Source organism: Pezoporus occidentalis, unplaced genomic scaffold (genome assembly GCF_034315485.1).
Source record: "Pezoporus occidentalis ecotype Australia unplaced genomic scaffold, CSIRO_AGI_Poc_V1 ctg1483, whole genome shotgun sequence".
In the NCBI taxonomy this organism is placed as follows: domain Eukaryota; kingdom Metazoa; phylum Chordata; class Aves; order Psittaciformes; family Psittacidae; genus Pezoporus; species Pezoporus occidentalis.
The window spans coordinates 1-12,932 of record NW_026913298.1 but is presented as its reverse complement, the minus strand read 5'-3'; the positions used below and the strand labels follow the sequence as shown (position 1 = coordinate 12,932).

At 66.4% G+C, this 12,932-nt stretch overlaps 1 protein-coding gene across 1 annotated transcript; it reads right to left on the bottom strand.

Annotated features, from left to right (window-relative positions):
• Positions 1-1,925: 1,925 nt before the first annotated feature.
• LOC134159551 (DNA-directed RNA polymerase II subunit RPB1-like) lies at positions 1,926-12,284 on the bottom strand (the record flags this gene model as incomplete). The annotated part of the gene is made up of 3 exons (XM_062610608.1): positions 12,058-12,284; positions 6,924-7,107; positions 1,926-2,097 (listed from the first exon to the last, which is right to left on the bottom strand). Coding segments are annotated over exons 1-3 (408 nt in total), but the record flags the coding sequence as incomplete, so codon positions are not given.
• Positions 12,285-12,932: the final 648 nt, after the last annotated feature.

The following is a 12,932-nucleotide window of genomic DNA, read 5'->3' as shown; positions in this document are numbered from 1 at the left end:
GGGATAGGACCTCAAAAATGGGGTTCAGGACCTCAAAAATGGGGTTCAGGACCCACAAAATGGGGTTCAGGACCTCCAAAATGGGGTTCAGAACCCACAAGATAGGGGATAGGACCTCCAAAATGGGGCTCAGGACCTCAAAAATGGAGCTCAGCACCTCCAAAATGGGGTTCAGAACCCACAAAATGGGGGATAGGACCTCAAAAATGGGGTTCAGGACCCACAAAATAGGGGATAGGACCTCAAAAATGGAGCTCAGCACCCCAAAAATGGGGTTCAGGACCCCCAAAATAGGGGATAGGACCTCAAAAATGGGGTTCAGCACCCCAAAAATGGGGTTCAGGACCCACAATATAGGGGATAGGACCTCAAAAATGGGGTTCAGGACCCCCAAAATGGGGCTGAGGACCCACAAAATAGGGGATAGGACCTCAAAAATGGGGCTCAGGACTTCAGGGTTCAGGAGGTCAAAAAAGGGGTTCCCCCCCCCATGGATCCCCCCATTCCCTGTGTCCCCCCCTCCCCCCCCATTGCCCATCCCCCCCATTCCCATCGCCCCCCCCCCATTGCCCTGCCCCCCACCTTGCTGTCCCTGGTGGGGAAGATGAGGATCCCCCATTGCCCCTCCCCCCCTCCCATGGAACCCCCATTGCGCATCCCTCCCCATTGCCCCTCCCTCCCCATTGCCCCTCATGGACCCCCATGGATCCCCTCCCCCACCTTGCTGTCCCCTGTGGGGAAGATGAGGATCCCCCCACTGCCCATCCCCCACCCCATTGCCCCCCATGGATCCCCCCATTGCCCATCCCCCCCCATTGCCCCTCCCCCCCCCATTCCCCTCCCCCACCTTGCTGTCCCCGGTGGGGAAGATGAGGATCCCCCCATTGCCCCTCCCCCCCCCATTGCCCCCCATTGCCCCTCCCCCCCCATGGATCCCCATTCCCCTCCCCCACCTTGCTATCCCCAGTGGGGAAGATGAGGATCCCCCCATTGGCCCTGCCCCCCATGGATTCCCCATTGCCCCTCCCCCCCCATTCCCCTCCCCCACCTTGCTGTCCCCGGTGGGGAAGATGAGGATCCCCCCATTGCCCATCCCCCACCCCACGGATCCCTGCCCCCCACCTTGCTGTCCCCGGTGGGGAAGATGAGGATTCCCCCATTGCCCCTCCCCCCCATGGATCTCCCCATTGCCCCCCATGGATCCCCTCCCCCACCTTGCTGTCCCCGGTGGGGAAGATGAGGATCCCCCCCATTGCCCCTCCCCCCCATTGCCCCTCCCCCCCCCATGGATCCCCTCCCCCACCTTGCTGTCCCCGGTGGGGAAGATGAGGATACCCCCATCCCCACCCCACGGATCCCCCCCTGCCCCCCACCTTGCTGTCCCCGGTGGGGAAGATGAGGATCCCCCATTGCCCATCCCCCCCATTGCCCCTCCCCCCCCCACGGATCCCCTCCCCCACCTTGCTGTCCCCTGTGGGGAAGATGAGGATCCCCCCCCCCTGCCCCCCCCATCCCCCACCCCATGGATCACCCCCATCCCCCCCATTGCCCCTCCCCCCCCCACGGATCCCCTCCCCCACCTTGCTGTCCCCGGTGGGGAAGATGAGGATCCCCCCATTGCCCATCCCCCCCCATCGCCCCCCATGGATTCCCCCCCATCCCCCCCCCATTGCCCCCCATTGCCCATCCCCCCCATTGCCCCTCCCCACCCCATGGATCCCCCCCTCCCCCACCTTGCTGTCCCCGGTGGGGAAGATGAGGATCCCCCATTGCCCATCCCCCCCCCTTGCCCCCCATGGATCCCCTCCCCCACCTTGCTGTCCCCGGTGGGGAAGATGAGGATCCCCCCATTGCCCCTCCCCCATCCCATTGCCCATCCCCCACCCCATGGATCCCCTCCCCCACCCCCGGATCCCCTCCCCCACCTTGCTGTCCCCGGTGGGGAAGATGACCCTGAGCACCTCCCTGTCCTCCCTCATCCTCTCGAACTCCCGCTCCAGCTCGTTCTGGACGTGAGCGTTGGACAGGAGCTCCTTGACCAGCTCCTCCTGCAGCGTGCGCCGCAGCGCCCGCTCGTTGCTGCAGTCAAAGCGGAATCTATGGGGCAGGAAAGGGGTCAGTGTGGGGCAGGAAAGGGCTCAGTGTGGGGCAGGAAAGGGCTCAGTGTCCCAGCTCCTCCTGCAGCGTGCGCCGCAGCGCCCGCTCGTTGCTGCAGTCAAACCTGAATCTATGGGGCAGGAAAGAATGGGGTCAGTGTGGGGCAGGAAAGGGCTCAGTGTGGGGCAGGAAAGGGGTCAGTGTGGGGCAGGAAAGGGGTCAGTGTGGGGCAGGAAAGGGCTCAGTGTGGGGCAGGAGAAAGGGGTCAGTGTGGGGCAGGAAAGGGGTCAGTGTGGGGCAGGAAAGGGGTCGGTGTGGGGCAGGAGAAAGGGGTCAGTGTGGGGCAGGAAAGGGCTCAGTGTGGGGCAGGAGAGAAAGGGGTCAGTGTGGGGCAGGAAAGGGGTCAGTGTGGGGCAGGAGAGAAAGGGGTCAGTGTGGGGCAGGAAAGGGGTCAATGTGGGGCAGGAAAGGGGTCAGTGTGGGGCAGGAAAGGGCTCAGTGTGGGGCAGGAAAGGGCTCAGTGTGGGGCAGGAAAGGGGTCAGTGTGGGGCAGGAAAGGGGTCAGTGTGGGGCAGGAAAGGGGTCAATGTGGGGCAGGAAAGGGGTCAATGTGGGGCAGGAAAGGGGTCAGTGTGGGGCAGGAAAGGGGTCAGTGTGGGGCAGGAAAGGGGTCAGTGTGGGGCAGGAAAGGGGTCAGTGTGGGGCAGAAAAGGGCTCAGTGTGGGGCAGGAAAGGGGTCGGTGTGGGGCAGGAAAGGGGTCAGTGTGGGGCAGGAAAGGGGTCAGTGTGGGGCAGGAAAGGGGTCAGTGTGGGGCAGGAAAGGGGTCAGTGTGGGGCAGGAGAAAGGGCTCAGTGTGGGGCAGGAAAGGGCTCAGTGTGGGGCAGGAAAGGGGTCAGTGTGGGGCAGGAAAGGGCTCAGTGTCCCAGCTCCTCCTGCAGCGTGCGCCGCAGCGCCCGCTCGTTGCTGCAGTCAAACCGGAATCTATGGGGCAGGAGAGAGGGGTCGGTGTGGGGCAGGAAAGGGGTCAGTGTGGGGCAGGAAAGGGGTCAGTGTGGGGCAGGAAAGGGGTCAGTGTGGGGCAGGAAAGGGGTCAGTGTGGGGCAGGAATGGGGTCAGTGTGGGGCAGGAAAGGGGTCAGTGTGGGGCAGGAGAGAAAGGGGTCAGTGTGGGGCAGGAAAGGGGTCAGTGTGGGGCAGCAGAGAAAGGGGTCAGTGTGGGGCAGGAAAGGGGTCAATGTGGGGCAGGAGAAAGGGGTCAGTGTGGGGCAGGAAAGGGCTCAGTGTGGGGCAGGAGAGAAAGGGGTCAGTGTGGGGCAGGAAAGGGGTCAGTGTGGGGCAGGAGAGAAAGGGGTCAGTGTGGGGCAGGAAAGGGGTCAATGTGGGGCAGGAAAGGGGTCAGTGTGGGGCAGGAAAGGGGTCGGTGTGGGGCAGGAAAGGGGTCGGTGTGGGGCAGGAGAAAGGGGTCAGTGTGGGGCAGGAAAGGGCTCAGTGTGGGGCTGGAGAGAACGGGGTCAGTGTGGGGCAGGAAAGGGGTCAGTGTGGGGCAGAAAAGGGCTCAGTGTCGCACAGGAAAGAGGTCGGTGTGGGGCAGGAAAGGGGTCAGTGTGGGGCAGGAAAGGGCTCAGTGTGGGGCAGGAAAGGGGTCAGTGTGGGGCAGGAGAGAAAGGGGTCAGTGTGGGGCAGGAAAGGGGTCAGTGTGGGGCAGGAAAGGGGTCAGTGTGGGGCAGGAAAGGGGTCGGTGTGGGGCAGGAGAAAGGGGTCAGTGTGGGGCAGGAAAGGGCTCAGTGTGGGGCAGGAGAGAAAGGGGTCAGTGTGGGGCAGGAAAGGGGTCAGTGTGGGGCAGGAGAGAAAGGGGTCAGTGTGGGGCAGGAAAGGGGTCAATGTGGGGCAGGAAAGGGGTCAGTGTGGGGCAGGAAAGGGCTCAGTGTGGGGCAGGAAAGGGCTCAGTGTGGGGCAGGAAAGGGGTCAGTGTGGGGCAGGAAAGGGGTCAGTGTGGGGCAGGAAAGGGGTCAATGTGGGGCAGGAAAGGGGTCAATGTGGGGCAGGAAAGGGGTCAGTGTGGGGCAGGAAAGGGGTCAGTGTGGGGCAGGAAAGGGGTCAATGTGGGGCAGGAAAGGGGTCAGTGTGGGGCAGAAAAGGGCTCAGTGTGGGGCAGGAAAGGGGTCGGTGTGGGGCAGGAAAGGGGTCAGTGTGGGGCAGGAAAGGGGTCAGTGTGGGGCAGGAAAGGGGTCAGTGTGGGGCAGGAAAGGGGTCAGTGTGGGGCAGGAGAAAGGGCTCAGTGTGGGGCAGGAAAGGGCTCAGTGTGGGGCAGGAAAGGGGTCAGTGTGGGGCAGGAAAGGGCTCAGTGTCCCAGCTCCTCCTGCAGCGTGCGCCGCAGCGCCCGCTCGTTGCTGCAGTCAAACCGGAATCTATGGGGCAGGAGAGAGGGGTCAGTGTGGGGCAGGAAAGGGCTCAGTGTGGGGCAGGAAAGGGGTCAGTGTGGGGCAGGAAAGGGGTCAGTGTGGGGCAGGAGAAAGGGGTCAGTGTGGGGCAGGAGAAAGGGCTCAGTGTGGGGCAGGAAAGGGGTCAGTGTGGGGCAGGAGAAAGGGCTCAGTGTGGGGCAGGAGAAAGGGCTCAGTGTGGGGCAGGAGAAAGGGCTCAGTGTGGGGCAGGAAAGGGGTCAGTGTGGGGCAGGAAAGGGGTCAGTGTGGGGCAGGAGAAAGGGCTCAGTGTGGGGCAGGAAAGGGGTCAGTGTGGGGCAGGAAAGGGGTCAGTGTGGGGCAGGAGAGAAAGGGGTCAGTGTGGGGCAGGAAAGGGGTCAATGTGGGGCAGGAAAGGGGTCAGTGTGGGGCAGGAAAGGGGTCAGCATCCGCCACAGCGCCCGCTCTTTGCTGCAATCAAACCTGAACCTGGATGTGTGGGGCAGGAAAGGGGTCAATGTGGGGCAGAAGGGAACATGGGGGGCACCAAGGTGGACACAAGAACTTGGGGGGCACCAAGTTGAGCTCCCCCACGCTCAGAAGCTCCTCAGCCCCACCTCCTCCCCATAGCCCATCTCCCCATAACCCTTACCCCCTTCCCAGCCCCACAACCAAGCTGTGTGTCCGCCTCCCCACAACCAAACCCTGCTGCCCCCCATGTTCTGTCCCCCATAACCAAACGCTGCTGCCCCCCAAGTTATGTCCCCCATAACCAAATGCTGCTGCCCCCCAAGTTCTATCTCCCTCTGCCCCCAACAAACCCCAGCTGCCCCCCAAGTTCTCCCTGCCCCCCAACCAACCCCTACTGCCCCCTAAGTTCTGTCCCCCACAACCAACTGCAGCTGCCCCCCAAGTTCTGTCCCCCATAACCAAACCCTGAGGCCCCCAAGTTCTGTTCCCCATAACCAAATGCTGCTGCCCCCCAAGTTCTATCTCCCCCCCTCCCCACAACCAACCCCAGCTGCCCCCCAAGTTCTGTCCCCCATAACCAAGTTCTCTTCCCCCACCCAACTGCAGCTGCCCCCCAAGTTCTGCCCCCCACACACCTCCAGCTACCCCCAAGTTCTCTTCCCCACAACCAACCCCAGCTGCCCCCCAACTTGTGTTCCCCATAACCAAACCCTGCTGCCCCCCAAGTTCTGTCCCCCATAACCAAGTTCTCTTCCCCATAACCAACCCCAGCTGCCCCCCAAGCTCTGCCCCCCATAACCAAACCCTGCTGCCCCCCAAGTTCTGTCCCCCATAACCAACCGCAGCTGCCCCCCAAGTTCTGTCCCCCCACCCCCCAACCCCAGCTACCCCCCAAGTTCTCTTCCCCCACCCAACCGCAGCTGCCCCCCAAGTTCTCCTCCACCAAACCAACTGCAGCTGCCCCCTAAGTTCTCTCCCCCCACCCAACCCCCAACCGCAGCTGCCCCCCAAGTCTGCCCCCTCCCCCCCAACCCCTACTGCCCCCTAAGTTCTGTCCCCCCCAACCGCAGCTGCCCCCCAAGTTCTCTCCCCCCGCCAACTGCAGCTGCCCCCCAAGTTCTGTCCCCCATAACCAACCCCAGCTACCCCCAAGTTCTCTTCCCCCCCAACCAACCCCAGCTGCCCCCTAAGCTCTGTCCCCCATAACCAACCCCAGCTGCCCCCCAAGCTCTGCCCCCCAACCAACCCCTACTGCCCCCCAAGCTCTGCCCCCCATAACCAACCCCAGCTGCCCCCCAAGTTCTCCTCCCCCGACCCAACTGCAGCTGCCCCCTAAGTTCTCTCCCCCCACCCAACCCCCAACCGCAGCTGCCCCCCAAGTTCTGTCTCCCCCCCATAACCAACCGCAGCTGCCCCCCAAGTCTGCCCCCTCCCCCCCAACCGCAGCTGCCCCCTAAGTTCTGTCCCCCACAACCAACCGCAGCTGCCCCCCAAGCTCTGCCCCCCATAACCAACCGCAGCTGCCCCCCAACTTCTCCCTCCCCCCAACCAACCCCTACTGCCCCAAGTTCTGTGCCCCACACCCAACCCCAGCTGCCCCCCAAGCTCTGCCCCCCTCCAACCCCAGCTGCCCCCCAAGTTCTGTCCCCCATAACCAAATGCTGCTGCCCCCCAAGTTCTGTCTTCCCCTGCCCCCAACCAACCCCAGCTGCCCCCCAAGTTCTGTCCCCCATAACCAAGTTCTCCTCCCCATAACCAGCCCCAGCCGCCCCCCCAGCTCTGCCCCCCATAACCAAACCCTGCTGCCCCCTAAGTTCTGTCCCCCATAACCAAGTTCTGCCCCCCCCAACCAACCCCCGCCACCCCCCAAGCTCTGTCCCCCCCCAACCCCAGCTGCCCCCCAAGTTCTCCTCCCCATAACCAACCCCAGCCGCCCCCCCATCTCTGCCCCCTTACTTCTTCTCGAAGGCCTTGTTGGAGGCCTTGAGCGTGGCGAGGTTCTGGAACTCCACGCTCTCGCCCCCCAGCCCGTCCTCCCCATAGCGCAGCTGCACCACCTGGTTGATGGAGTTCCGCACCGTGGCGTCGTACTTCACCATCACCGACTCCATGGACTTGATCAGCCGGCGCTGGATGTAACCTGTGGGGCAGAGCGACGGACGGAGGTCATGGGGGGCGCTTGGGGGGCGGAGGGAGGGAGGGGATGGGGGTTGGAGTGGGACTGGGGGGACATTGGGGGGACTTGGGGGGCAGAGAGGGACTGGGGGGGTTGGGGGGTGGAGAGGGGATGGGGGGACTTGGGGGGCAGAGTGGTAATGGGGGGGTTGGGGGGCAGAGTGGGATGGGGGGGTTGGGGGGTGAAGCAGGATGGGGGGGGTTGGGGGGAGTTGGGGGGCGGAGAGGGGATGGGGGGGTTGGGGGGTGGAGTGGGGTTGGGGGGGATGGGGGGGAGGGGGGGAGTTGGGGGATGGAGAGGGATTGGGGGGCGTTGGGGGGCGGAGAAGGGTTAGGGGGGACTTGGGGGGTGGAGTGCGGTTGGGGGGGATGGGGGGAATTGGGGGGTGGAGAGCGGCTGGGGGGGTTGGGGGGCAGAGAGAGAGGGGACTTGGGGGGTGGAGAGGGGATGGGGGGGTTGGGGGGCGGAGAGGGATTGGGGGGAGTTGGGGGGCGGAGAGAGAGGGGGGACTTGGGGGGTGAAGCAGGATGGGGGGGTTGGGGGGCAGAGTGGGACTGGGGGGAGTTGGGGGGCGGAGAGAGAGGGGGGACTTGGGGGGTGGAGAGGGGATGGGGGGGTTGGGGGGCAGAGTGGTAATGGGGAGACTTGGGGGGGTGAAGCAGGATGGGGGGGGTTGGGGGGACTTGGGGGGCAGAGTGGGACTGGGGGGGTTGGGGGACTTGGGGGGTGGAGAGGGATTGGGGGGCGTTGGGGGGCGGAGAGGGGTTAGGGGGGACTTGGGGGGTGGAGTGGGGTTGGGGGGGATGGGGGGCAGAGTGGGATTGGGGGGTGGAGGGGGAGGGAGGACTTGGGGGGCGGAGTGGGACTGGCAAATTCCATCACCCCCAAACCCCACTGCATGTGGGGCAGATCCCATCCACCCCAACCCCCCTTTACCCCCCCCAGAAAGCCCCCATTGAGCCTCCCCTTCCCACCCCACCCGCGCTATGGGGCAGGCTCTGACCCACACCACGCGCTATGGGGCAGGCTCTGACCCCCACACCCCGCGCTATGAGGCAGGCTCTGACCCACACCCCCACGCTATGGGGCAGGCTCTGACCCACACCCCCACGCTATGGGGCAGGCTCTGACCCACACCCCACCCCACGCTATGGGGCAGGCTCTGACCCACACCCCCGCACGCTATGGGGCATGCTCTGACCCACACCCCCACGCTATGGGGCAGGCTCTGACCCACACCCCCACGCTATGGGGCATGCTCTGACCCACACCCCCACGCTATGGGGCAGGCTCTGACCCACAGCCCCGCACGCTATGGGGCAGGCTCTGACCCACACCCCCACGCTATGGGGCAGGCTCTGACCCACACCCCGCGCTATGGGGCATGCTCTGACCCACACCCCACGCTATGGGGCAGGCTCTGACCCACACCCCGCGCTATGGGGCAGGCTCTGACCCACACCCCCACGCTATGGGGCAGGCTCTGACCCACACCCCCACGCTATGGGGCAGGCTCTGACCCCCACACCCCACGCTATGGGGCAGGCTCTGACCCCCACCCCGCGCTATGGGGCAGGCTCTGACCCACACCCCGCTATGGGGCAGGCTCTGACCCACACCCCCGCACGCTATGGGGCAGGCTCTGACCCACACCCCCGCACGCTATGGGGCAGGCTCTGACCCACACCCCCCCCGCGCTATGGGGCAGGCTCTGACCCCCACCCCCACGCGCTATGGGGCAGGCTCTGACCCACACCCCACGCTATGGGGCATGCTCTGACCCACACCCCCACGCTATGGGGCAGGCTCTGACCCACACCCCCACGCTATGGGGCAGGCTCTGACCCCCACACCCCACGCTATGGGGCAGGCTCTGACCCACACCCCGCGCTATGGGGCAGGCTCTGACCCACACCCCCGTGCTATGGGGCAGGCTCTGACCCACACCCCGCGCCATGGGGCAGGCTCTGACCCACACCCCCACGCTATGGGGCAGGCTCTGACCCCCACACCCCCACGCTATGGGGCAGGCTCTGACCCACACCCCACGCTATGGGGCAGGCTCTGACCCACACCCCCCCGCGCTATGGGGCAGGCTCTGACCCACACCCCCCACCCCGCGCTATGGGGCAGGCTCTGACCCACACCCCCGCGCTATGGGGCAGGCTCTGACCCACACCCCGCGCTATGGGGCATGCTCTGACCCACACCCCCACGCTATGGGGCAGGCTCTGACCCACACCCCACGCTATGGGGCAGGCTCTGACCCACACCCCCCCCGCGCTATGGGGCATGCTCTGACCCACACCCCACGCTATGGGGCAGGCTCTGACCCCCACACCCCACGCTATGGGGCAGGCTCTGACCCACACCCCCACGCTATGGGGCATGCTCTGACCCACACCCCCGCGCTATGGGGCAGGCTCTGACCCACACCCCCCACCCACGCTATGGGGCAGGCTCTGACGCACACCCCCACGCTATGGGGCATGCTCTGACCCCCACACCCCACGCTATGGGGCAGGCTCTGACCCCCACACCCCCACGCTATGGGGCAGGCTCTGACCCACACCCCCGCACGCTATGGGGCAGGCTCTGACCCACACCCCCGCACGCTATGGGGCAGGCTCTGACCCCCACACCCCCACGCTATGGGGCATGCTCTGACCCACACCCCCACGCTATGGGGCAGGCTCTGACCCACACCCCCACACTATGGGGCAGGCTCTGACCCACACCCCGCGCTATGGGGCAGGCTCTGACCCACACCCCCACACTATGGGGCATGCTCTGACCCACACCCCGCGCTATGGGGCAGGCTCTGACCCCCACACCCCGCGCTATGGGGCAGGCTCTGACCCCCACACCCCACGCTATGGGGCAGGCTCTGACCCACCCCCCCCACCCGCGCTATGGGGCAGGCTCTGACCCACACCCCCGCGCTATGGGGCAGGCTCTGACCCACACCCCACGCTATGGGGCAGGCTCTGACCCACACCCCACGCTATGGGGCAGGCTCTGACCCACACCCCGCGCTATGGGGCAGGCTCTGACCCACACCCCCACGCTATGGGGCAGGCTCTGACCCACACCCCCGTGCTACGGGGCAGGCTCTGACCCACACCCCCACGCTATGGGGCAGGCTCTGACCCACACCCCCACGCTATGGGGCAGGCTCTGACCCACACCCCGCGCTATGGGGCAGGCTCTGACCCACACCCCCCACCCCACGCTATGGGGCAGGCTCTGACCCACACCCCCCCCCCCGCGCTATGGGGCAGGCTCTGACCCACACCCCCCAACCCGCGCTATGGGGCAGGCTCTGACCCACACCCCCACGCTATGGGGCAGGCTCTGACCCCCACCCCCCCGCTATGGGGCAGGCTCTGACCCACACCCCCGCGCTATGGGGCAGGCTCTGACCCACACCCCCGCGCTATGGGGCAGGCTCTGACCCACACCCCGCGCTATGGGGCAGGCTCTGACCCACACCCCCCCCGCGCTATGGGGCATGCTCTGACCCCCACCCCCACGCGCTATGGGGCAGGCTCTGACCCACACACCCCCACGCTATGGGGCAGGCTCTGACCCCCACACCCCACGCTATGGGGCAGGCTCTGACCCACACCCCCCACCCCACGCTATGGGGCAGGCTCTGACCCACACCCCGCGCTATGGGGCAGGCTCTGACCCCCACCCCCCCGCTATGGGGCAGGCTCTGACCCACACCCCACGCTATGGGGCAGGCTCTGACCCCCACACCCCGCGCTATGGGGCAGGCTCTGACCCACACCCCCACGCGCTATGGGGCAGGCTCTGACCCCCACACCCCATGCTATGGGGCAGGCTCTGACCCCCTCACCCCCACGCTATGGGGCAGGGTCTGACCCACACCCCGCGCTATGGGGCAGGCTCTGACCCACACCCCCACGCGCTATGGGGCAGGCTCTGACCCACACCCCGCGCTATGGGGCAGGCTCTGACCCACACCCCCCACCCCGCGCTATGGGGCAGGCTCTGACCCACACCCCGCGCTATGGGGCAGGCTCTGACCCACACCCCCACGCTATGGGGCAGGCTCTGACCCACACCCCGCGCTATGGGGCATGCTCTGACCCACACCCCACGCTATGGGGCAGGCTCTGACCCCCACACCCCGCGCTATGGGGCAGGCTCTGACCCACACCCCACGCTATGGGGCAGGCTCTGACCCACACCCCCACGCTATGGGGCAGGCTCTGACCCCCACACCCCACGCTATGGGGCAGGCTCTGACCCACACCCCACGCTATGGGGCAGGCTCTGACCCACACCCCCACGCTATGGGGCAGGCTCTGACCCACACCCCGCGCTATGGGGCATGCTCTGACCCACACCCCACGCTATGGGGCAGGCTCTGACCCCCACACCCCGCGCTATGGGGCAGGCTCTGACCCACACCCCACGCTATGGGGCAGGCTCTGACCCACACCCCCACGCTATGGGGCAGGCTCTGACCCCCACACCCCACGCTATGGGGCAGGCTCTGACCCACACCCCACGCTATGGGGCAGGCTCTGACCCACACCCCCACGCTATGGGGCAGGCTCTGACCCACACCCCCACGCTATGGGGCAGGCTCTGACCCACACCCCACGCTATGGGGCAGGCTCTGACCCACACCCCCACGCTATGGGGCAGGCTCTGACCCCCACACCCCACGCTATGGGGCAGGCTCTGACCCACACCCCGCGCTATGGGGCAGGCTCTGACCCCCACACCCCGCGCTATGGGGCAGGCTCTGACCCCCACACCCCGCGCTATGGGGCAGGCTCTGACCCACACACCCCCGCGCTATGGGGCAGGCTCTGACCCACACCCCACGCTATGGGGCAGGCTCTGACCCACACCCCACGCTATGGGGCAGGCTCTGACCCGTCTCCGCCGTCTTGACGGCCGTGTCGATGAGGCCTTCCCTGCCCCCCATGGCGTGGAAGAAGAACTCGGTGGGGGTGAGCCCGGCCAGGTAGGAGTTCTCCACGAAGCCCCGGCTCTCGGGGCCGTAGTCGTCCTTGATGAAGTGGGGCAGGGTGCGGTGCTTGAAGCCGAACGGGATCCGCTTCCCCTCCACGTTCTGCTGCCCCACAACCGCGATGACCTGAGGGGGGGGAAAGGGGGGGGTTGTGGGGGTCTGTGGGGTGTGGGGGGGTGGGGATGGGGGATCTATGGGGCTGGGTGCGGTGGGGATGGGGGGGGGATCTATGGGGCTGTGTGCAGTGGGTATGAGGGGGATCTATGGGGTGCAGGGTGGGGTGGGGATGGGGGATCTATGGGGCTGTGTGGGGTGGGGATGGGGAAGGATCTATGGGGCACAGGGTGGGGTGGGTATGGGGGGGATCTATGGGGCTGGGTGCAGTGGGGATGGGGGGGATCTATGGGGCGCAGTGTGGGGTGGGGATGGGGGATCTATGGGGCGCAGGGTGGGGTGGGTATGGGGATGGGGGATCTATGGGGCGCAGTGTGCGGTGGGTATGGGGGGATCTATGGGGCACAGGGTGGGGTGGGTATGGGGGGGATCTATGGGGCTGGGTGCGGTGGGGATGGGGGATCTATGGGGCGCAGGGGGGGGTGGGCATGGGGAGCGGGGTATCTATGGGGCTGTGTGCAGTGGGGACAGGGGGGAATCTATGGGGCACAGGGTGGGGTGGGTATGGGGATGGGGGATCTATGGGGCGCAGGGTGGGGTGTGGATGGGGGATCTATGGGGCTGTGTGGGGTGGGGATGGGGGGATCTATGGGGCTGGGTGCGG